The following is a 25,278-nucleotide window of genomic DNA, read 5'->3' as shown; positions in this document are numbered from 1 at the left end:
ATTACTGAAGTAGAGAATGTTTGCTCTTCAGGGGTCTGTTAGAACAGCAGTGCTTTCACTGTAAGAAAACTAAGCAGTAGCAGCCTCTCCTCAGCACACCTACATAGAAGGAAAATATAGCTTTATTTTCCTTTCCCCACCTCCGTCACCTCCCGAAAATGTTTTCTAGAAATTACCAGCCATGAGGAGTGATTTTTGGAAACTTGGTATTCCATGTAAATAGTGACTGTACACACAGTACTCTGATAGAAAGATGGGCAGTGCAAGCACAAGTGTGTATCTTGGTCTTCTCCAAGATTTGTGCGCCAATTCATCTAAAAGAGAAATCCACCAAAACAGTAAATCAAACTTCACTCACCCAGCAAGTTTGGAAATAAGAGTTATAAAACACTCATTTAAGAGATTAATCATCATATGCTGGAAGATAGGTATAAATCTTAGTTCTTTAATATCTTATTACAGTATTTCAAAACAACTTTGATGGAGTTTTTTCATCATGTTATTAAAAAACAGCTCATTGGGGGTATTAGGTCTTACATACAGATTAAGATAAAATTAATGAAGAAATTCAAACTAAGCATTGCAGCATTGTGATCTATTTTGTTACAAGAAAACAGTATTAGAAATATATGTCTAATAGTCTTCAAATAGCAACCAAGTCCCCATATGCCACTTTAACATTTAACAAGGCATAAAAATAAGAAGCAAATCTGTGTTTATTAGTTCAATAAGGAAGACTCAGATGTGTTATTTTATAAGAAATCACTTGCAACACTATTCTGGTAATCCTGTACATATAACAACAAAACATGCCTTTTTGGAGTTCTTCAACCACTAATACAAAAACGGGTGGGTCAGAAGACACATTTTAGAGAACATCACAACTCCAGCAGATCAGAACAGAGTACAAGATAGATTTCAGCCCATCACTAGTGAGAGTTGTCACAAAAACAAACAAACAAAAAATCAGTCAATGCTATATGGTGTGCATCTCAAGGCAGAATATATTTTAGCTTAGTTCTGCATAATGCAGTCATTCTTTGACCATTTCACAGGAGCAAAGAGATACTATCTGAATATGGCTCAAGGTCCTATAAATTGCTGCTAAGCCAGCTGACATGTCCCTCTGACCAGTCCCTTATCAGTTCATTCTGCATAGTCTGGAGTTAACTAGTACACCATTATCTGCCCCTTCTCCCTCTCCATAAATCTGTGTAGTTTGCAGTCTCTTTGAACAGTTCATTTAGTACCACATGGCAAAAACAAGGCACTTCTGCTATTAACAGAGAAACTTAGCCATTAATTTTACAAAACAATTTATCATTAGGCACCATTCATTTCCACAGGCAGTGGAAAGGAGAAAGAATACAGCAAAATAAAGTAATGAAATTGCCATTTGTATTTTTACACAAAACCTATTCTAAAAATGTAATACGGTTTTGGTTGTTGAATTGCATGATATTTTTTCCAGTAAACATTCCTGTTTGTGATATCAAAATACAGCTACAGACAATTTTGAATAGTATGAGGTAAGATTGTTATTCTACTTCAAATGAATCGATCACTTTTTTTTGACTGGATGTTAAATTAAAAAAAAAGAGGTTTTATGATTATAATGTTTAATTAAGTAAAAAACAAACATTTTTAAAAAGTTCATTAACTTAAATCATTTTAGTAAATGACTTTATAATCCAAAAATCCATCTTTGTTTTTTAAACACACTAATCTGCAAAGGTTTTATTTAACTTACATTCTTTAATATGGTACAGTTTGTACAAAAAATATGAATGTTTACAGGTATTAACTATATTAACAATGTGTTTTAGTTTGTATAAATTATGCATGTAACAATGATTTTTCATGGTTATTTCAATAAAATTAAACTACAGTTTCAACAGCTTATGATTTCAGTTAAAATGAATGCTCTTTATACCTTTCTGTAGTGCTCAAAGTATTCTGTACTTATCATACACATTTTCTTAAAGAAGATCTTTTTATTTATATGCATCTCACCTGTAAGAATGCAATTAAATAGTCATTTCTTCTAGGCACAAAGAGAAAATTTCTCTAGATATGTGCAGCAAGTCACTGAAAACCTGCAAATCTTTAATCAGAAAATTACCCCTCCCCCTCCCACCCTGCAACATCAGAAACCCAAATAACTTATTGTAAAAATACAAGCTCTGTTTTGGAAAAACATGTAAAATGTACACAGTGTAGTGCGCACCTAAATATCCTGATTGTCAAGTAGTACAAGTTACTGATCTGAGATGTACACATTTATATAGATGAGACATTGCTTCAGTGATCTTTGCTTTTGCTGATTCCATTTTTCATAGTCTTTGGTGGTCTCTGTCCCCTGGTGTAAGCATGATACCAGAAGTGGAGAAACAGGATTAAAAACATAGAACCGTAGAGCCAAATAATGAATATGAAAACTGGATATGGGTATGGACAATCATCCATAAAGTAGATTTGTCCTACGTGAACTGTAACCATAAGAAACTGAACCTGGAGGAAACAGACAAGGCAAAATATGCTCAGTTATGCAGTATGGTTTTAAAAAATGTAAAAAGATATACTAGAGAGAAGTTTAAATAGCGGTCAGCATAATGTGCACATGCACAAAAAGAGAAGGTTGGTGGGAAATATAATTTGTGTAGTCCTGCAAAACTCCATTCTCCTACATCATCATGGTACAAAGATAGGGGAGTAGATCCATATCAGGGAGACCAGGGAAGGAACTCTTCCTACCAGTCACAGGGAAAGGCCTGGCTGGAGCTATTTTCAAGGTGGCACATTCTCAGAGGGATTGATTTTGCCACCTCTTAAAGTTGATTAGTTCCATTGACTACTTGCATAATAATGTGGTAAACTAAAAGTATTAGGCCATTGAGCAGAGGCATAAACAAACTTCTCTTCCTATAGAAGATTTTGATAGTTAGGGATTACATCTGTTTAGTTTAGTTTAGTTTAGAGAGGAAACAAAAATGGTAGCATGTCTAAAGTATATAAAAGAAAATGGCAGCCAAAGAAATTTAAAAAGGTAATCAAATTGATAATAGTTTTTAAAAAATTCCCTTGCTTTCCCCTTTCCACACTACAATTTATTTGCAGAACTCAGGGCCACACAATATTGAGGCACAGAATTTAGAAGGGTTTTTTAAGAAAGATTGTCATATGAAAATCGTAATGCTCAATTACAATAGCTATGATAAAAATGCTTCAGATAATTCAGTTGTTTCTTAATAGGGACAAATCCAAATTAAAGAGATGATATCAACTTCTGTAGACCCAAATGTTTACCTTACTTTAAAGGAAGATAAATCCTAAGAAATAGTCCTTGTAACCTTTTTTTTTTTTAAATTTAATACTGTTTTGCAAAATTATTTTTAAAAACAAACAAACTTTGTTCCTAGTGAGAGTTCATGGTTCTCTCAATGGTTCTTAAATGGACAAATAGTTCTTTATCAATACACTTAAGAGTACAAAGCAATTATATACACTGAGTACCTACAACTCCCAATGACTTCAAAGATAACTGTGGGTTCCCAGAACCTCCGGAATTCAGGTCAACAGATTTTACTTACACAGTTGACTAGTCTCATGATTTCTACTGAACTCAGTTGAACAATGAAGGTAAAACTCTTTTGTGCCATTGCAAAAATAATTCTTACCCACGTTCATAGAAGTGACATTAAGAACTCACTCACAAACAACTTGACTGACTGCAAAAAGTCTGGCTCAGAAACAATACTCACAAGCTGTATAGAGGTCATGTGTTTTTTCCACCACAAGTATTTATAATAGGCTGGTCCCAATGAACAGAGCCCATAGTAGCTGTACATGATGATGTGCACAATACAGTTTAACAGAGCATGGAATGTTCCTAACCCACCTGTAGAATAATAAGAGATTGTTACACCAGTGATCCTAAAAAACAATCCTGTGTCTAGCTACCAAGCAAGGTTTTTGCCTTGTGTTCGTTAAGCAGAAAACTAGATAAAAGCATGAGGCTGTGTGGAGGGGTCTCCGACTTTCACTAGCACATAAAATACAAAGATTCAAGTTAAGCTCTGTAGTCACCAACTCTGAAAGATTTCAGCAGTTCCCTTTCTTTTCAGCAAATGCTTATGTAACTATTTTAGCTAATACCCTAGTAAAATGCTGCAATGTTTGTAAGTCAATTTTCCAAAGCTGTAATAAAAGTGTAATTAGTCTAACTGAATGCAAACAAGTTTTTTGTTAGTGTGTTACATGAAGGAGGCTCAAACACCTCTGCGACATCACCCCTCCTGCTCTACCTCTTTTCTAGATCCCATAATTGGCTTTTCATGAGTCCAGGAGCAGAAACCATATAGCAATCCTACCTCTAGCCCTTAGAGGTTCCCGTAAAGATACTATGGCTCAAGGCTCTACTCTCTATTCTTTTGAGTCATTCTCTTGGGACAGCTCCAGAGGATCCATTTTCCCAGGACCAGGGAAGACCCAACGGGTCAAGGTGTGGGACCTCAAGATGTGTGACCTTAACCACCTATGCAACCCTCAAGTTTGGGACCAAACCCATTGAATGGAATGATAATGAAGGAACTCGTCATTGAGGGGAACCATGCAGATATTTCCTTCTCCAGAACCCTCTTCTCCTGCTCAGTTTCCAATAGGGTTAAATTATCTTGGCCATAGTAGTAATATTTAAGAAGTGAAATATAAATATAGCTGGTCAAAAAATGGTTTATAGAGAGAGTCGGAGAGAAAAACATTTTGATTATTATTAAGGGGGAGGGATAACTCAGTGGTTTGAGCATTGACCTGCTAAACCCAGTGTTGAGAGTTCAATCGTTGAGGGGGCCATTTAGGGAACTAGATTAAAAATCTGTCTGGGGATTGGTCCTGCTTTGAGCAGGGGGTTAGACTAGATGACCTTCTGAGGTCCGTTCCAACTCTAATCTTCTATGATTCTCTGGTGGAAATTCAAATACAAAACATTCCACATTTCCAGGTGAGAAATCCATGAAAAAACTTTTAGCAAAAAAAAATTTGGTTGAAAGCCCAATTATGTATCAAAAACAGCTTCAACTAGCCCTAATTTTAAAAATAAATGTTTCCTTTATTAATGATTAGAGCAGTTAGTGGAGCTGTCCCCCTCCACAGATGACCATCATCAGTTTTAATTGAAAATTCTCTCTAAAATCTTGTGTTTCTAGGTCAGATATGCCCAAACAATTTGACCGCTTTTCTGAGACCAGTTTATTTATTTTTTTAGGCTGCATAGTGAAAATTTATGGAAGAAGCCTCAAAATGAGTTACCAAACATTAGAAAAAAGCTACCTAGGCAACATTACAAAAATACTGTTATACAAGAAAGTCATTGCACTGCATAAAAATGGCTTTCAGTTCTCTGTCAGGTCATAAGAAGAAGATCCCCATCTCTTTACAAACTCATTTGGATGATTTGGACTAAGAACAAAGTCAGAGGGCTGGGCAGTAGACAACATAATGCTATTATTTAAAGGAGAAAACAAACTAGGAAATGAAATACAAGGTAAACAGTTCTTGGAAATTTTAAGGCATCAAGGCATCAAGGCATCAAAGAGAACATTTGGAAAGATTAGTTTAAAAGATAGGCAAGAAATCTGAGAAAGAAACAATACTCTAAGGTTACATGAGGGAATATTTGACTTGAGTCCAAGGCCAGCGCTTCCATTTAGGTGACCTAGGCGGTTGCCTAGAGCACCACGATTTTAGGGGGGGGAGGGTGGCGAAGGTGGAATTTTGCTGCCCTCAGCGGCAATTCGGCAGTGGGGGGTCCTTCTGCGCTCCGGGTCTTCGGCAGCAATTCGGTGATGGGGGGTCCTTCCGCGCTCCGGGTCTTCGGCGGCAATTTGGCAGCGGGTCCTTCACTTGCTTCGGGACCCGCCGCTAAAGTGCCCCGAAGACCAGGAGCGTGGAAGGACCCCCCCGCCGCTGACCAGGAGCGTGGAAGGACCCCTGTCTAGGGCGCCAAAAACCCTAGCGCCGCTCCTGCTTGAGTCAGTAAATGGATCTCACACTTTGTGGCAAGCATTTGCCAGATTACCACATAGGAGATTTAAGTCTGAGATGCCTTGTCATGGAACAAGTGCACAGCTGGTACACCATTCTGAAGCCCAGCTAAAGGGCAGGAAATTAACAGTATGGGTAATGTAATCTTTTTGTGTGGAGGTACTGTTAAGTGTTGGGAATACCAGATTAATGTGTTTTATATTAACAGATCTAAAATGGTCTGATTTGTAAACAGAGGATGGTAACTCCAATTTTAGTACTACAGTACCACTGATTTGGGGAAAAGGATGCAGTTCAAAACATGAGAGTTTCTTTATATATTAGAAATTGGACTCAAACCCTGAAAATATAGCAATCTCCTTCATTAGCTATCTGCACGTTAGACAACTTTCCATGCAATCCATGCAAAGCTTTTGTACCTCTTTCAGGACATATTTTTGTATGCGTGCAACTAATATACACAGGAGGAATTAGGTAGGCAAAGGTTCTCTCCTTCAATTAAGCATCAAAGCTGTGGAAAAAACCAATGACAAGGAAGATGGGTGAAATGTTGCAGAAAAGGAAACTATGCCCAGACAAGTACTTCTGTTGTCTCCACTGATTTTTCAACTAGTAACCCCTTCCAGACACTCCCCCACACACACAGGAATAAAATCCCCCTCCAGGGTTCCAACAGGCTTGCATTCGCTCTTCAGGTTGCAGGCTATGTCTACACTGCAAGCAAGAGGTATGATTCCCCAGCTCACGTACACATTTGCAGTAGCTTGATGAAAGCTGGCATGAGTATAAAAAGTAGCAGCACTGTGGTACAATGGGCAGCAGCACAACGTAGCTAGCATGTACCCACTATGTTCAGGATGCTTATACTCTTCATGGCAAGCTATGTCTGACACTGCACATCTGGCCGCAGTAAGGTTACTATTTATATGTGCACTAGCGCTCATCAAGCTACTGCAGTTATATGTATGTGAGCTGGGGAACCATGCTCCTAGCTCAAGATGCAGCCTTAAATCCGTTACACTGTAAAGCCCCAGGTTAGAAAGACCATGCATTCTACAAGCTTCTGATGCAAGGATCTCTCTGGATTTTTGTCATTTCTGCACTGTGGAGAGATTGTTGAGGCGAGCGGAGGAATTTATAAGGTTAGGGTAACAAGAGAGCGTAAAGACCGAGATGAGGGGAAAACAGCAGGTGGTTTTCCCAGTTTCCAAACATTTGGATGCTATCTTTTAAGTTGCTGGCCCTCCACAGACAGATATCACTATATCTAACTAGCTCTGGAAAAGTTACAGCATTATCTCTGGCTACTGTTCTGCTCCCAGTCAGAGAGATAGTCAGAAATAATTGCAACAAAAACTAGAATAATTTCTAAATAAAATTAAGGCTATAGAGAGAAAGAATGATGAGAAAAAAAAATTCTCCTGTCTAATTAGATTTGTGTGTTCCAAGGGACAATGTCAACATGAAATCTACTCAATTAATTTTTGTAGTAGTTTCAATAATAAAGTACCTGTCCCATAATTCTCCTGCTGGGTTTTACAAACCACAGCCTCCCCATTGGTATGCCATCCCCTCTGGCCACAGCTGTCCCCCACCTCCACCCCCAGCAAGAGGGGAAAATGACTATACACAATGTGTTGTCAAATGGAAGATTTCGCCCTCCCTTATAATCTAGTTCAGGTACAGTAATCTTTGGGCACTGCTTATAACTCTAGTAGATACAAATTATGACCAAGTAATTTTTTTTTAAATTGACAGTGTCCATTTGAACATGTTTTTCATTTATAGAGAATAGAGTATGGAGGTTTTACTATGGCACATATATTATAATTTTAGCTCTCTTGACTACCTGCAGCAAATTTGACTCCGAACCACCAGGTCCACGGCATGATTGAGTGATGCAAGACATGCAGGAATGTAATTTGGCCCTCTTTTTTTCGCAGAACAAAAAAGATCTGAAATAGTTTTAAGAATAAGAGATTAGAAAAGTCACATGTGAAAGTAGTTTGCAGTTAGTTGTATGCACAAATGTAGGTTGCTCAACACAGTACATTAAAATTCTTTGCACTTATGTTCATTTTATGTATATGGAAATTGAAAATCAGCCCTCAATCTGTCACTCAAAGGCACTGAATAATCTAAACTTCTATTACAAATAATGCAAGCTGCAGAAGATCAGCATTTCTGATCATCAGTTCAGATGTCTCAACTCCGAGCTTCATGCTCAAGCCACTAGACTACAACCACCTCTCCTTCGAGGACTCTTCATCCACAGTACAGTAACTCCTCACCTAAAGTTATTCCAGTTAAAGTTGTGCAATGCTCAACTATTACATTGTTTGGCTGCCTGCTTTCTCCACAACTGGCAGTCTTCCTATGGCCTCCCCTCCCCCCAGCACCTCCCACCCGCCGGCAGACCATGCGGATCAGCACCTTCCCGTTTCACCCCCGCATCCTACCTGCGGCAATCAACTGGCTTGCAGCATTTAGAAGGGAGGGGGAGAGGAGCGAGGACACAGCATGCGAAGTAAAGGGGGAGGAGGTGGGGGGGGAAGAGGCAGGTCAAGGGTGGAGGCTTGGGGGAAGAGGTGGAGTGGATGAGCAGAGAGTTGAGCCCCCTGCCCCCAGCAAAGTCAGTGCCTGTGCTTGCAAGAATAGCAAGAGGAGCAGCCAGACAATCCCCTCCTCTTCCACTCTCTGACTCCACCACCTCAACCAAGCTTCACACTCAGCAGTGATGACTGTAATATTACATTGTTTCTTTAAAATTGTTTGAAGTTTATACAGTACCTGTACTAAATTGCTTGTTTAAAATGTATATAATGCCTTTTTTCTGGGGGAAAAAAAGTTTCCCTGGAACCTAGCCCCCCCATTTACATTAATTCTTATGGGGAAATTGGATTCACTTAACATCGTTTCACTTAAAGTTACATTTTTCAGGAACAAAACTACAATGTTAAGCAAGGAGTTACTGTAGTACAAAAAACTGTCTATATAAGATATTTCCAAAAAATATTCATACTGGTTCAGTGTTTCGTCATTGTAGTAAGGGTCTGAAAATCAGACCCAGGTACCCCTCTATGCTTCAATGTCTGATCTGTATAAGGGTTATAATGGTACTTCACCTTTTTTAAGCCCCTGTGATGTATGAATAAAACATTAAGTGCAAAATTGGCAAGCTCATAGGCAAGGTTTAGAAAGAACTGAAAGCAAGAGAAGTGTGGTTTTCAACACATTTAGTGAGGAAGTCAATTCCAGATGCAGCAATCTAAAAGAAAGTGACACCCATTTTATAGTGGCCAATTACTGGGAAGTAACTTAAGAGTCCAAGACATGAGAATGAGAATGTGCAGGATGAAAAAGGTGGATATGAAATCAGAGGGTTAAATTAAATAAATCCACAGAGTCCTGAAAGGCATTTTTAATACATTCAGGGATGGCTACGAAGCCAGTGAAAGTAATGGAGGATGCAGGAAAGATGGCCCCAATTCCAGGACTGAACTGTCCAGCCAGAGTATTTTAGACCTCTTGAAGTTTTGTGTATAACAGGTTGAGATAAGTATTGGAGGCAATTGAAGAGACAGGATGATTTAAAGATCTGACGTTAAGGCACAGAAAAGGTACACAGAAGGCAGACAAGATTAAATCAGAACCATCATGTAACTAAAGACAGACAATCTAGCACTTGACATGTTAAAAGCACTGCAGAGACAATAACTGCCCAAAGATATGAAAAGGAAGGTAGCATAATATTGAGAGGGTTGTAGGTGGATATTCTCTATGGACATAGTGCTGCCATAGTAAATGTCCATCAATCTGCCAAGGAAAACTGTTAAGGGAGCAAAGGGCAAAACCATTCTAAAAGTAGAATACAACAGATTGGAATAAATGTGGGAATGAGAAGAGTAGAGTCAGATGGCAAGAGCAGGTAGAAGATGGCACCCAGAAAGAGGGGAATAGAGTGGTCACATGTGACAGAGAAAACATACATACACGACTGTTTTCATGTGGCTAGAAATAGTAAATTAAGCAGCACAATAGTAACACCAAAGTATGTTGCCAAAGTTTCAAGCAATTAAAAACTTCCACAATCAAACTAAAAAGAAGCTGAGATATAGGTACCTAAATAAATGAGAAGGCACAAGGGCAACTATACAACTAAAAGGATTCAGATGAAGAAAATAACTTTTCAGATCCAGGACTAATTGAAGATCACCAGTCAGTAGATAGTAGAAAAGAGAGGGAGGTCACTCAACTTCCATTTCCAGCATTCCTGGTCCCTCCAACAGGAGATCTGAGATCTAGTTAGTTGGGCCTTAGAAACAGTCCAGAGTGTCAGGTTAACATTGTGTAACTACTCATGACTGCCAGGATGGGTACTTTAAATTGAGGCAGGTGGGTACAGTTGGCTGTGCCAGACCCCTAACTGCCAATGTTTGAGAAACGGGAGGGAAAGTTGTTGGGGGAGGAAATGGAGGAAGACGTGAAGCATAACCAGCACTTGCTTCCAGCCCATCTACCCTAACTGAGTATTTCCCAGGATAGTTTAAAAGAGCCATAGCATGCTATCATTTTTAGAGACTTCCCATTGTAACTAATAGGGAGATATGCTTAAAAGTTTATGGTACAGAAATGCCTGAACTGTTTCTCCGCTCTCACTGTTATTTACTAACAGATTGAGTTGATTGAATATATGCAGGGCCGGTGCTACCATTAAGGTGAACTAGGCGGGTGCCTAGGATGCCAAGATTTGGGGGCGCCAAAAAGCAGTGCCCTCGATTTTCTTTTCTTTTCTTTTTTTTTTTTACACAGCAGTTCCTCCTCGAGCGTGCGGTCACTGCTCCACTTCTTTCGCCTCCCAGACTTGCACTGCCAATCAGCTGTTTGGTGACGCAAGCCTGGGAGGAGAATTAGAGTGGGGGGAGGACGCGGAGCAGAGGTGAGCTGGGGTGGGGAGATACTGCACGGCTCCCCAGGGGGGCAGCTGCCGCGGGGGGGCGCAAGGTGGAAGTTTCGCCTAGGGTGCGAAACTTCCTTGCACCGGCACTGAATATATGAAGTCTGATTAGTGAGCAAACAGAGTAAAGCTACTGTATAATCCAACTGCTATAAACTCTAATGTCTTTTTTTCTCTATGGAGATCACAGTATTTACCAGGTTGGGTCACTACATACTTACAGTGTCTAATAATTCAATGAATTTGGAGAAGTAGTACAGCCAACAAGTCCGAACCATCTAAAAAAAAAAATCCAAAAAATACACAGGGTCAAGTCTAATGAAGTCATTAGAACATCAGTCTAATTTTTGTTTGTTTTCTTTAAAAACAAGGAAGCAAAACAAATGCCTTTTCAGCCTCAGGAAACTTTAAAATGTTGAACTGAATAAGCAAACACACTGGATATATATATAAATTAAATAAACAATTTTAATGAAATCTGAATGTCACACAAGGTATGTCAAGTCTACACTTTATTTTTTATTCAAATGTTTTAAGAAATTATATAAATATGCTGAATCCATAAGTTTATCAAAACCTTTGAGTTAAAAGCTGCTTTTCCATAAAAAGAAACAATCTGGGGAAAAATATTTGATTTTGAGGTCAAGCTTTATAAATATATATCATGTATTGTATTAAGGGCTTGTTTTGTTTACAAACGTATGTACTCCTAGATAGAAAAAGATATACCAAATCTAGCATAAAGGTTCTATTTCGTTGCAAATCAACATGTTTGAAGGGTTATATGAAGCAAGGAAAATGTACCTTTCTTTAGAAAAGAACTGAAGAACAAATAGAAAAGTTGATTAATATTGAAGATTTAAATCAAGGTTTCCAATTGGTCATTTAAGTCACTGGTTTAAATCAATCCACCCTGCTAGCATATGTTGCCGCCAACATCCTTTTCATCACCCTTTATAGTCACTTATGTGCTCTTCATTATGCATCAAGGCATTTTCATTAAAAGCATTCCAAAAATATAAAAAAAGTTAATGTAGCATAACAATTAGCTTCATTTGCTTACTTACTCTCAGAGCTGTAGGTGACCTGGAGTAGTCAACAAGGTCACATCGGAATGAATAACCTGTGGCCCAACCAGACATAAGAAACTGTAACAAGGAGAAGGGGGAGAGGAAAGATTTACTTTATCACTTGAGAAAATTAATTAATTTCAGTTGACCTTAATAATCGCATAATGATTAAAAGCAGCAAAGAGTCCTGTGGCACCTTATAGACTAACAGACGTTTTGGAGCATGAGCTTTTGTGGGTGAATACCCACTTCGTCAGATGCATGTACTGGAAATTTCCAGGGGCAGGTATATATATGCAGGCAAGCTAGAGATAATGAGGTAGTTCAATCAGGGAGGATGAGGCCCTGTTCTAGCAGTTGAGGTAAGAAAACCAAGGGAGGAGAAACTGGTTCTGTAATTGGCAAGCCATTCAGTCTTTGTTTAATCCTGAGCTGATGGTGTCAAATTTGCAGATGAACTGAAGCTCAGCAGTTTCTCTTTGAAGTCTGGTCCTGAAGGTGTTTTCTGGAAGGTCCTGAGGAAACTACAATGCATTGGTGACCTTCCAGAATACACCATCCTAGCCACCTTGGATGTAGAGGCTCTCTGCACGAACATCCCACACACAGATGGAATACAAGCTGTCAGGAACAGTATCCCTGATGATGCCACAGCACAACTGGCTGCTGAGCTCTGTTCCTTTATCCTCACACACAACTATTTCAAATTTAATGACAAATATATATCTCCAGATCAGTGGCACAGCTATGGGCACCCGCATGGCCCCACAATATGCCAATATTTTTATGGCCGACCTGGAACAATGCTTCCTCAGCTCTCGTCCACTCACGCCCCTTCTCTACCTACGCTACATTGATGACATCTTCATCATCTGGACCCATGGGAAGGAGTCTCTGGAAAAATTCCACCACGATTTCAACAGCTTCCACCCCACCATCAACCTCAGCCTGAACCAATCTACACGGGAGGTCCACTTCCTAGACACCACGGTGCAAATAAATGATGGTCACACTACCACCACCGTATACCAAAAACCTACCGACCGCTATGCCTACCTTCATGCCTCCAGCTTCCATCCCGGACACATCACACGATCCATTGTCTACAGCCAAGCACTGAGGTACAATCGCATCTGCTCTAACCCCTCAGACAGAGACCAACACCTACAAAATCTCCACCAAGCATTCTCAAAACTACAATACCTGCATGAGGAAATAAGGAAATGGATCAACAGAGCCAGACGTGTACCCAGAAGCCTCCTACTGCAAGACAAACCCAAGAAAGAAACCAGCAGGACTCCACTGGCCATCACATACAGTCCCCAGCTAAAACCTCTCCAACGCATCATCAGGGACCTACAACCCATCCTAGACAATGATCCCACACTTTCACAGGCCTTGGGTGGCAGGCCAGTCCTCGCCCACAGGCAACCTGCCAACCTGAAACATTCTCACCAGTAACTGCACACCGCACCATAGTAACTCTAGCTCAGGTACCAATCCATGCAACAAACCTCGATGCCAACTCTGCCCACATAGCTACACCAGCGACACCATCACAGGACCTAACCAGATCAGCCACACCATCACCGGTTCATTCACCTGCACGTCCACCAATGTAATATACGCCATCATATGCCAGCAATGCCCCTCTGCTATGTACGTCGGCCAAACTGGACAGTCGCTACGGAAAAGGATAAACGGACACAAATCAGATATTAGGAATGGCAATATACAAAAACCTGTAGGAGAACACTTCAACCTCCCTGACCACACTATAGCAGACCTTAAGGTGGCCATCTTGCAGCAAAAAAACTTCAGGACCAGACTTCAAAGAGAAACTGCTGAGCTTCAGTTCATCTGCAAATTTGACACCATCAGCTCAGGATTGAACAAAGACTGTGAATGGCTTGCCAATTACAGAACCAGTTTCTCCTCTCTTGGTTTTCACACCTCAACTGCTAGAACAGGGCCTCATCCTTCCTGATTGAACTACCTCATTATCTCTAGCTTGCCTGCATATATATACCTGCCCCTGGAAATTTCCACTACATGCATCTGAGGAAGTGGGTATTCACCAACGAAAGCTCATGCTCCAAAACGTCTGTTAGTCTCTAAGGTGCCACAGGACTCTTTGCTGCTTTTACAGATCCAGACTAACACGGCTACCCCTCTGATAATGATTTTAAAAAAGCCTGTGCATTCAGTCAGCTTGTCAGCCGTTATCTACCTCAATGCGGGATGGCAACACTATTAAACTCTGCTGTAGTACTGTAGAGAGATTTGAATCTCATAACTTGACAATATGAATGAGAATGCCAACTATACCCACGTCAGTGCACCTAAGCCTCAGTGCCACAAGAGAAGAAATAGCTGCTCCCTCGAACAGACATTAGATCAGTGTCTCTCTTCTCACTATGGGAAGCTGGTGATTGAAACAAAAACTATCCTCCCCAAAAAGTGAGTATTGGTATTGAATCCAGGCATTTCGATACATAAGATACTTTTAACGAGTCAAGTACTAACACAGAACCACGTTTTTATTATTTAGAAGTTAAGTAACTCAGTTCTTCACAGATTTTCTACAATGGAAATACAGTACATGCAGGACCAGGGAATTCAGCTAATTAAGTCTTTGTATTACAATTAGCCTGTTCAGCATGTACTTGTGACTGGCCAACGGTGTAATAAAATAATATCACACCATGATGAGGAAATCCTAGTAACAAGAATTAACATCCAAAAGTTACTATGTCCACATAGAATTGGAACTGCAATTTGTACACCTTTGTCAGATGTTCCCCAAGCACTTAATGATTTTGGCCAATCACATGCTAGGTTGAACTGCACATCGTTTCTTAGATCTATTTGCAACAAGTCCATAATAAGGGACCCATAAAAAAGGCAATCCAAAAATCCAAAAAAGTTTTTACCAAAGTAAATAATGTTCTGCTGTGGGTTTCCCCCCCTCCATTTACAACATCCAGTAGAACTTCAGTTTATATGCATACCACCTCTGTTTCAGCAACTGTTTTAGTGCGTTTGGTTGTCTGTAGCCAACAGAAGGGGCTTGAGGCTAGAGACGAATCAGCGCTGGACTTCTTTTATTTGGTACCAAGTATCTCAATTTCTTGTCAAAAATATTTACTCTGTGATACAAGTTAGACTATAACTGTCAGAAGATATGGGAAGCGGTCTAGAGATCACATGCAGATGTACAGTATCAGTGTAACAGGTGTCGCATCCAATACTCCTTCTATTACTACATTAAAACTTAGCCAAGAGCAGCACTGTAAATATTACACTTTGTGTCTTCTCTCTTCCTAACCCCCTGAATCCCAGCCAATATTATAAAAACTCCACTTGTGTTGAATGAATATTCATTAATCAATCATAATTATCCATGCACGGATAATAGGAAAATACCAAGTTTTCCTGGTAGGTGAAGAGTTTTAGTTTCAATCAAACATGACTTGAATAAAACAAGTAAAAGATTGCCCATTTAACAAATCAGACGCTGAAACCAACAGGATTTCAAACATTGTAAGTGAACATAATACCAAAAACACCCACAAAATGGCTTATAGCCAGTGAGGAAAAGAATTAATTCAATCTGGTATACAGTATCTATGCATTCTTTTGTGACATTTTAAATAAAGGCTTAATGATAGGCAAATCAAATATCACGTTAGTGTCAAAAGTGAAAAAGGCAAGTGTTTATTTTTTAAAATACGCCTAAACACAGGACAACCCTAACAAGATCTGTGGAAGCAGGAAGTGCAAAAGGAAACATGCTTTTCAACCTTCTTTGCATTTATGGTATTGGGCACAACAATTATTAGCCAACGTTATCAGTTTCTTTTTGAAAGATAAATGTAAATACTTTGGAGCACTGTTTTTAAAAGCAAAAGCTCAGTCTAACACATTATGAAGGTTATGGGAACTGGGTTAACTGAAGTACAGCCAATTTGGCAGCAGTATCTGAAAAATTCCCTAACCAGTATGCCAAAGATGAAAATAGCTACCACAATAGTGTTGTTTCAGCTGGCCAGTTGTAGAAAACTATCAGGCAGCTGCTTGTAGTATTGCTAAGTAGCCATGCTGGTTTACTGTCCCAGTTTAGTCTCTTTAAACTGGCATTTCTTTAAGTGTGAGAGAGTTAACTCTAAATGACTATTTGCAGGTGCACACCGTGCACATACAGAAATGTATTTTCTCGGTCATTAAACCCAATGCATCTCACTTGATCACTGTCTAATAAAAATGTTCTTTTCTCTTAAAAAGCCTAGCTTTTTGTTGAACCACAAGTCAAACACCCAAGAACTCTTCTAGGAAAGGTTTTATTGATTATTCTAAAAACCTTGTTTTATATGGATTGAGACCCTAGACTAAATTTTGTAAATAAAAAGGATCATTTACAACATTAGGAAAGTGTGATTGTGCAATTTGAAAACCAAAAACTAATTGAAGAGAATCTTGCACTTAAACATTCCCTGTGCAGTATGGAAAATCTCAACTTATTCTATCATGTGGCAGCCACAAAAAGTAAGACTATAAACAAAGCATGCAACCTGCCAGTCTAGTTCTACCTTCCTCACCCAAAGAAGTTCAAAAACTAAAAATCTAAATACTTTCCAGGTTTTAAATCAAAGGTTCTCAAACTGGGGGGTTGGGACCCCTCAGGGGTCACGAGGTTATTACGGGGGGGGGGGAGGGTCATGAGATGTCAGCCTCCACACCAAACCCTGCTTTGCCTCCAGCATTTATATTGGAGTTAAATATATTTTTTAAAATGTTTTTAATTTATAAAGGGGTGGGGGTCACACTCAGAGGCTTGCTATGTAAAAGGGGTCACCAGCACAGAAGTTTGAGGACCACTGTTTTAAAGTGTTCTATTATGGTCTAATATAAAATATGCAATCACCCTCTTGACTGTGTGTTTAACTTTCATTTAAGTCATTGTTAAATTTCTATACTTTGTCCTAAGAAAAATGCCAAATGATTTTTCTTGAAGAGGTTTTCGCTCATCTATTATGCTAATTGTCCCAATTACGGTATCCAAAAAATTACATAATAGCAGCTGAGCTAGCTGAAGAAAAAAGTTAAACAAGTAATTATAGAGAAATACTTACTTCGTAAGTCATATACACTGAAAGGGCTACCACACCAAAATTGTAAAATGCCATTATCTGCCTGAGTTCAAAAGGTTTTCGGTTTTCCATGAGTTTTGGTCCCAAAGAAGTGACAAAATAAATATAGGCTCCAATGATAATAGTCTGTGGCACAGGTGAAGACATGAGTAGGAAGCCTTCCACTCTTGGATCTAGAAGAGAAAAAAAATCCACAGGTTATAATGCTTTTTACATCTACATTAACTTAACATCAAGGATATTCTTTTGTTAAATTCTTGATTAAATTCTTTTCTTAAATTGTTTCTGCTTTCACTGCTCAGGTTTTAGAATCACTTACTAGCTTTGGGGTTTTATAACTTGCTTTAACAAGATTTAGTACCTCCAGGGTTGTTAGCTTCTTCATAAACCAACGTTGGTCCTTGCCAGATTATTTGGAATACTACTCAAGGTAAGTTATTAAAGCCACTGCTGCCCTTGACCACATAATCCCTGGAGACCAGAGGTCAGTTTCTTTCCATTCATCACCTGGCAGTGATTTATTCTTAGTTTAAGTCTTCACGTTCAACTCAAATTAAAAAAAGGACATTTTATTGGCAATGTAGAGAAAAATGTTCATATTTAACTCAACTACACTAATACTATAAATTGCACCACTAACCAGGCACAGAAGTCTTACAATTAAAGTTTACACATGTGCTCGCCTTTATGGCGCACCACATCATCCTCAGGTACAACTGGCTGTTCTGTCCCACACACTAGTACAGATAGTCATTAAAGGATATTGCCTAATTCCCCACTTCCAATCTCATATGCATTGTCAGGCAATTCTCTGTCCACACCTTGAAGAAACTTCTGGGCATGCTGGCTAAGCAAACCTTGCCTAACAGACTCATATGTAATTCTAAAGTTATTTGCCCAGATAGAGTCATCCTTCACATACTCCTCCCTCGCTAAGATAAAAACCAACAGAAATCTATTAATAGATATACTTTGCAGATTTATTCATCCATAGATGGTAAGCAGAGTTCACACTCCCTCTCCCCCTTGGTCTTTGGAGATTGTTTCACTCAAGTTACCCCTTAAACTCATCTGGCACTGAGAGTTAGAAGGAATGCTACAAATGTCATACGTGCAGTGGACCTAAGACATTTTTGATGCCCTTTTGGTGCAACTGAGTCTTCCCAGCAAAGGTTTTGATGCCTTTTTGGTGCAACTGAGTCTTCCCAGCAAAGGTTTTGGTTAGTGGGAGTCTGCAGGGCTTCCAATTTATCTGGCTATGGAGTGACTTTCAAGGTTGTTTGCTGGATGTCTCTGGTATGAAAACTCCAGTTATTGGGTGTTGTCAATTGGAGCCCAAGTTTTGACAAAAACTTTGGAAGCAGAGTTTTCATGCTGAGAAAAGTGTCATATCATCACTCTCCTCCAACATCCATTCAGACACATGTCCTAGATTGGATCCGATGCCCCCCACTTGCATCAATCTCCATCCCATGGAAAGTATGCATTGTCACAAGACAATGTAGTTCACAAGCAAAAAATGGAAGAGGTCTTGCAAGCAACTGATCCAGGCCGCAGATGAGTGAAATTAAACTCTTCTGGGAAAATGTGACCATTCTTAAAGAACTTCAAATTGGGAAAAGCAGCAAAGAATCCTGTGGCACCTTATAGACTAACAGACATTTTGGAGCATGAGCTTTCGTGGGCGAATACCCACTTCATCAGATGCATCTGACGAAGTGGGTATTCACCCACGAAAGCTCATGCTCCAAAACGTCTGTTAGTCTATAAGGTGCCACAGGATTCTTTGCTGCTTTTACCGATCCAGACTAACACGGCTACCCCTCTGATACTTCAAATTGGGAAAAGCCCCCATTTTTAAGAACTTTGTCCCTTCCTGTGGTTAATCATACTTGTTTTACTAGTTTGGAGAATGGCTTTAAACCTTGAAGTTTTAACCAGATGATTTGACCCACTACCTACCACTGTAGGACCATAACATAGTGCCTGTTAAATCTTGCAATTCCTGAAAGATGTCCCCACCCCCTCTCAGAAATGTCTGCTTTTGCGCAGGGATTGGTGGGCCCAGAGTTGAGTCTGCATGGTAAACAGGGAGAATTCACATTAAAATTATCCATATGGAAAAAATGCTGTGAATCCCTCCCCAGGAAGCTTACAAGGGTGTTACATGCTGTGTCTAGAGTTGCTCCATATAAGCCCCATTTCCCTCATTGACATTGGTTGGAGCTACATTCAAGCTTTTGACAGTGACATTATCATCATCTTTTTTAATTCTGGATCATCATGGGGATCTGGAAGGCTTGACTAATTCTTCTTCACTAGGAAGTGTAGTGACTTGGTTAATTGTTTTGGACCCCTGCTTTTACCAATTACCTTTTGGGGGGGGGGTTGTCATAAACAGATAGTTAAGGGTTAATGCCTCTTTTACCTGTAAAGTGTTAAGAAGTTCACCTAGCCTAGCTAACACCTGACCAGAGGAACCAATGGGGGAACAAGATGTTTCAAAAGGAAGAAGGGAAGTTTTCCTTAGTTTAGAGTTTCAGTTTCAGCCGGAGTGAAAAACATCAAGGAACCAGCCTCTTATCAGAGTAGTAATTTTAGAAAGGGATAAATAGGTTTATGTTTATTTTCTTTGTAACTTGTCTTGGTACCATTAAGGGAATGATCAAATTTGGGTATTCTTGTGTGTATTAAGTTTTTGCCCAGGGGAACATCCTCTGTGTTTGGAATCTGTTGTCTGTGAGAGTACCTGGTATGCTAATCTCTCCCAGAGGCTTTTCTTTTACCTTTCTTTTCTTTAATTAAAAGCCTTTTTCTTAATACTGGATTGATTTTTTCCTTGTTTTTAGATCCAAGGGGGTTGGATCGGGATCCACCAGGAGTTGGTGGGAGAAAGGATGGGGGATGGTTAATTTCTCCTTGTTTTAAGATCCAAGGGGTTTGGATCTGTGTTCACCAGGAAATTGGTGAAGTCTCTCAAGACTACCCAGGGAAGAAAAGTAGTGCTTGGGGATGATGGCAGCGATACCAGATCTAAGTTGGTAATTAAGCTTAGAAGTGTCCATGCAGGTCCCCACATCTGTACCCTAAAGTTCAGAGTGGGGAAGGAACCTTGACAGGGGTTGTTAAAAAAAACCTAAACAATACCAACATGGCTTTTGAATTAGTATTCTGTTGCTTTTGTGGCTTGCTGTCAAATTACTGGGGTGAAGTCACAAATCCAGACCTTTAACTTACTGTTGCAATGTTTTAAAAGAACTGCTCAATTCTCCAATTTATTTGCTCACATTTACAAAGCATTAGTCAAATGATCTAGGCACTATAAACACGCACACACGGCAAGTAATCAGAACTGTAAGAGGATCACCATACCCTCACAACAAGCCACTCTCTTTCACCCATTCCACCAGCTCCTTCCCAATAATCCCTCTGCCGCTGCTGGGGAGAACAAACATCTTCATCACATCATGATGCAAGACACCATATCCAAGCTCTGACAGGCTATGGGGTGAGCAACTCAAGTTCCAGAGTCAAGGATTCTTCAGCAAGAGTGCCCTGCCAAAGATCCATTCCACTTTAATCAAAGAGCAGTTATCTTGAGCACTTATCTGATCCGAGCTGCTATGATGTTGCATAAGGAGATAAGTGGCTTTCAGGTAATCCGTCCAAAACCCAATTATGTAATGTGTTTATGGGTCAAAAATAGCACCTCAATTAAATGCAACTCCTCCTGGGATCAATTAACTCCTTAGTGTACCCCTCTTCCAGTGATGGGCAGCAGAACAAAACCCTAACACAAGCAGCATACAACATTAGCATGGAGACCTTGTCTCTGTCGTTTCCTTCTGGGAACCACACAACCAGTTGTTAATGAGCTCAAGTATTTTATTAGGTCTTGTTTCCTAACAAAGCAGTTTTAAATTTCAATACACACGATCAGAACCTGACAAACCATATACACTCTTAAAACCTTACTACTCAAAAGAGAATTAGAAGTCTCCACTGACCCACCCAAAATCCTGCACAAGGCTGCTATCTTAACACTGCAGAAGTCAGAGTGTTAGATGAGAAGCTTCTATGTTAGCTTACCAGGTTATTAGGTTCTCTTGGTGCGGTACTTGCATCTTTACTTCATGGTGTATTTTTAGGCTGAAGAACTCATTATGACACCCCTGGCTCCAAATGAAGTTTCTCCCACTCCAGGTCTGTAGTCTTACAGCTGTTCTGCCTACATTGTCCTTATCAACTCCTTGTTCTCATCCTCATCATCTGCTTCTGGAGATTCATCCTCCTTCTCTGATCCATCAAAGCTTTCCTCTGGGCTAGCATCTCCATTCACTTTCAACTTGCCCCCCTGGCACCAGCTGTGCCCAATTCCCACTGATGATGGGGAAAAAGCTTTCAGCTATGGTACTAATCTGAACTCATTCTTCCCAGTCCCAGATGTACAGCATCTTTCAGCCATTCATATTGACAGTGAATTTCTGTTCAGATTTCACCATATTTGTCCAGTTCAAGGCAACATATGCTTTACAGCCATGGTATTTTCCATTGCCTGCATCTAATTCCATAGCTATGGAATTATGAAAAGCCAGGGCATTCAACACATACAAGTTCAGAAGAGGAACTAAGCAGATATACAGCACTATAAAACTTTCACAGTAAACCACAGAATGATTTATATACTTATTCCTGAACTTTGTTAGAGTATGAATACTCCCTTTCAAAACAGGAACTTGATGCAGTGAATCACTTACAGGAGTTTTCAACATACGATAAATCATCAAGGTTTACATTTTCTTTCACTTGCCACTTTAGTACCAAGAAAAGCAAAATACATCATCACTTTGTAACAGAATACTTTAATTCAGTTAACTAAGAAAATGTAACTCCATTTATAATTAAATAAAATTCAAGTTTTAGACCGTCCCAGTACAATTTCAAAATTTAAAGTGCAACTCTGCTGATAGTAGAGATCTTTTTAGGAGAGCCATTCTGTACACACAGTTTCTGAAGTTTTAAATCCTTAGCAAATCAACTTTTGTAATTGCAAAAGTTACACCTCTAAAGTCTGTGTGACATTATACTACTTTTATTTACCGTTAGGCATGTGAACATTTAGCTTGACAACTTAGGTGTCATTAGAGGAAGACAATGCTATTTTAAGTTAGCAATACAAAACTATGCTTAACACAACTCCACATCTGTTGAAAAGCCTTAAAAAGTTAGTGGACATTAGGATTTATTGACTCACCAGCATGTTTAATCCATTCATCATAAAGCAGTGCAGCTTTTGATGTCAAATTGCTAAAGGCCATTTTCATTGGGATAAGTGGATATTATGACTTCTCCTGCAAAAACACAAAAACTTTTTTTAATCTATGCTGGCAAAGATCAAGTATTCTTGGTGGAAGATTTTCAAAGGTGCAACAGTCTGGCAAACTCATCACAGTTGTTGGAACCAGGCCTCTGCTTCTAGAAGACGCCATCAGCTATCTCATCAGGATCATCTGTGCAGCCCACCTGGGTAGGATGACCACGTTTTCAAAATGAAACAGCAGGACACATGCAGGAGCCTGGCCCGCATCTGTGATCTCACTCTTGCTTCTCGTCCTTCACCCTCTTGGACATTATTCAGTCATCACAACCAGATTACACTCTATCCAGTGAAGCAGACATTGCTGGAAGGTTGCTGGATAGAGTGTCTGATAAGGAAATTGAACAGTGTACAAAAAAAACCCCAATAATAGGAAATTCATTAATAGGAGTCTTGATGGGCAGAGCAATGTATACAACTATCCAATAATAAGTTCTTGTGTAACAGCAGAAGATGGGGTTGTCTATCTTACAGAAACAATTGATACACCTCCATCCTGATATAACGCTGTCCTCGGGAGCCAAAAAAAAAAAAATCTTACCATGTTATAGGTGAAACCGTGTTATATCGAACTTGCTTTGATCCGCCGGAGTGCGCAGCCCCCTCTCTCCCCAGAGCACTGCTTTACCACGTTATATCTAAATTCGTGTTATATCAGGTCACGTTATATCGGGGTAGAGGTGTATATCTGGAGATGCCCACAAAGAATACTTAAAAGTAGCAGCAGTAAAAGCTGTAACAAACTAAACAAAAATTCAAGTGTGTAGCTTTGTCACAGACAACACTGCAAATGAAGCCAAGATGAGAAGAAATCTAAAATAAGGTAACAAAGGGAAACCTGAAACTTACAATATATGGGCACAGTGCTCATTTGATGCATATTTTAGCTGAAGACCTCTTAAATACAACTCCATGAATAAAGAAAAATATTGAAATTGCGAAATACTTCTGGTAACAACCACTTTGCTTCAACTTCACTGTATAGAACAGGAAGATGGAAACGAATTCTCTTCCAAAGACGTATGATGGAATTCAGTGGCTGACCGTTTTGAGTTATTTATTAAGAACTGGCCTATTCTGATAAGCTGTGAAAAAAAATGACAGAACAGATGAAATTATCACAGCCAAAAGTAGTCAAACACTGGAGTAAAGATACAATGAATATACTGAACCCTATTTCCATAGCCTTGGACAAACTGCAGAAAGATTACTGCTATTGCTGCTGAAATTTCAAAATACCTGCCAGACCATTCAAGAGTTACCCAACAACAACATTAAATTGCCGGCAATTAAGCAGCAGATGAATCAGGATGGATCACATATTCCACCTTATTTTCTCAATATTCTCAACCCAAGTACCGGGATACATGCCTCATTGTTACAGAAGATGCTGCTATGACATGGCAATCTAATAATCACCCATCAATCATAATACATTTCAGGACTGGAGATGAACCATTCAAGCAGTACATGTTTGCTGATGTTTTAAAGGAAGTCATACCCTGGAACCGATGGAAATCACTAGCTAAGCACCTGGAATCAGAGTTTGTTAGATGGCTAAACCAGCTTTTGACAGAAGTAACCTCTTCTGAAGGCACAGAAAGATGATTTTCTTCTTTTGGGCTAATTCATTCAAAGTTGAGAAATTGACTGGAAGTTGAAAAAGCAGCAAAACTTACATTTATGCAATTATGTAATAGTTATAGCACACCTGTCCACTTAGCAAAAAGATATACCAAATCTTGTATAAAGGCTCTATTTCATTGTAAATTAACATGTTTTAATAGTTATATCAACCAATGAGAATGCACCTTGCTTTCAGAAAATAATTGAAATACAAAAAGAAAAGTTTATTAAAATTCTCGAGGACTATGCTGAGTGCCACTTCTGAAAGTGATTTCTCTGCCATCAGTCACTCTGACCCTGTCTCAAATCACTCTTTACTGGTTTCCTCTCATACCTGTGTCCCCTCCTTCAATGTCCTACAAAATGTCACTTCCATCTACATCTCTGCTTTAATTTTCCTCCCAGTTCCTCATATCCTATATTGATTTTTGAGCACCTGGAAGCATGCTAGGTTCTTCATCACAGGAAGCAGAACTGACACATCCCTTCCCCCAAAGACCTGACAACATACTTTCCTCTCAACTCTTCTCATACTGCTGGCTTACTCTTCTTTGCACTTTCAGCTTTGTATCTATTATATTGCTTCCTATGCCTAAAACTACCTAAAATTTCTTGTGTTGCAAGAATTCTCTCTTTGCGAATTTCTCCTCAAAAGCCCAGAAATACCCCCTCTGCCTTCTCCTCCTCCCCAAATCTCTCCATAATCTACCCTTTCCAGAATCACTGACCAATATCACGTCTTATCTTTTTCTTGTCCATGTTCTTTAGTGTCATCTTTGGTGCAGGGATTATTTTAATCTCTCTTTTTAAAGTGCCATGTTTATTTACAGTTACATAAGTAACATTTAATAAAAATGTCTAAAAATAAATGTAATGATATTTAATTGTGTAAGTGCCTTATTTATTCATAGCAGCCATCTGAGAGAGTACGTCTATGCAGTAGAAGCTGCGCATGGGCTAGCCTACCCAAGCTAAATTGAATCCAGGTAGCACAGGTAACAATCGCAGCAAAGACAGCGCAGCATGGACTTCAGAGTGGGCTAGACAGTTGAATAT

General features: G+C 39.4%; 1 protein-coding gene across 2 annotated transcripts in view; it reads right to left on the bottom strand.

Moving 5' to 3' along the window:
* Positions 1-2,153: 2,153 nt before the first annotated feature.
* The window catches only part of ELOVL7 (ELOVL fatty acid elongase 7), a 107,588-nt gene continuing 84,463 nt past the window's right edge, over positions 2,154-25,278 (bottom strand). For both annotated transcript variants that reach the window (XM_030565915.1, XM_030565914.1), the window contains 7 exons: positions 22,474-22,570; positions 17,202-17,392; positions 12,067-12,147; positions 11,221-11,277; positions 7,892-7,997; positions 3,762-3,898; positions 2,154-2,511 (listed from right to left, as the gene is read on the bottom strand). In XM_030565915.1, coding sequence (XP_030421775.1) covers positions 2,302-2,511; positions 3,762-3,898; positions 7,892-7,997; positions 11,221-11,277; positions 12,067-12,147; positions 17,202-17,392; positions 22,474-22,543 — 852 coding nt within the window. In that variant the 5' untranslated portion in view covers positions 22,544-22,570 and the 3' untranslated portion in view covers positions 2,154-2,301. The remainder of the gene's footprint in view (positions 2,512-3,761; positions 3,899-7,891; positions 7,998-11,220; positions 11,278-12,066; positions 12,148-17,201; positions 17,393-22,473; positions 22,571-25,278) is intronic.

Source organism: Gopherus evgoodei, chromosome 6 (assembly GCF_007399415.2).
Source record: "Gopherus evgoodei ecotype Sinaloan lineage chromosome 6, rGopEvg1_v1.p, whole genome shotgun sequence".
NCBI classification, from domain to species: domain Eukaryota; kingdom Metazoa; phylum Chordata; order Testudines; family Testudinidae; genus Gopherus; species Gopherus evgoodei.
The sequence above is the reverse complement of the archived record's forward strand: the minus strand, read 5'-3'. Positions and strand labels throughout refer to the sequence as shown.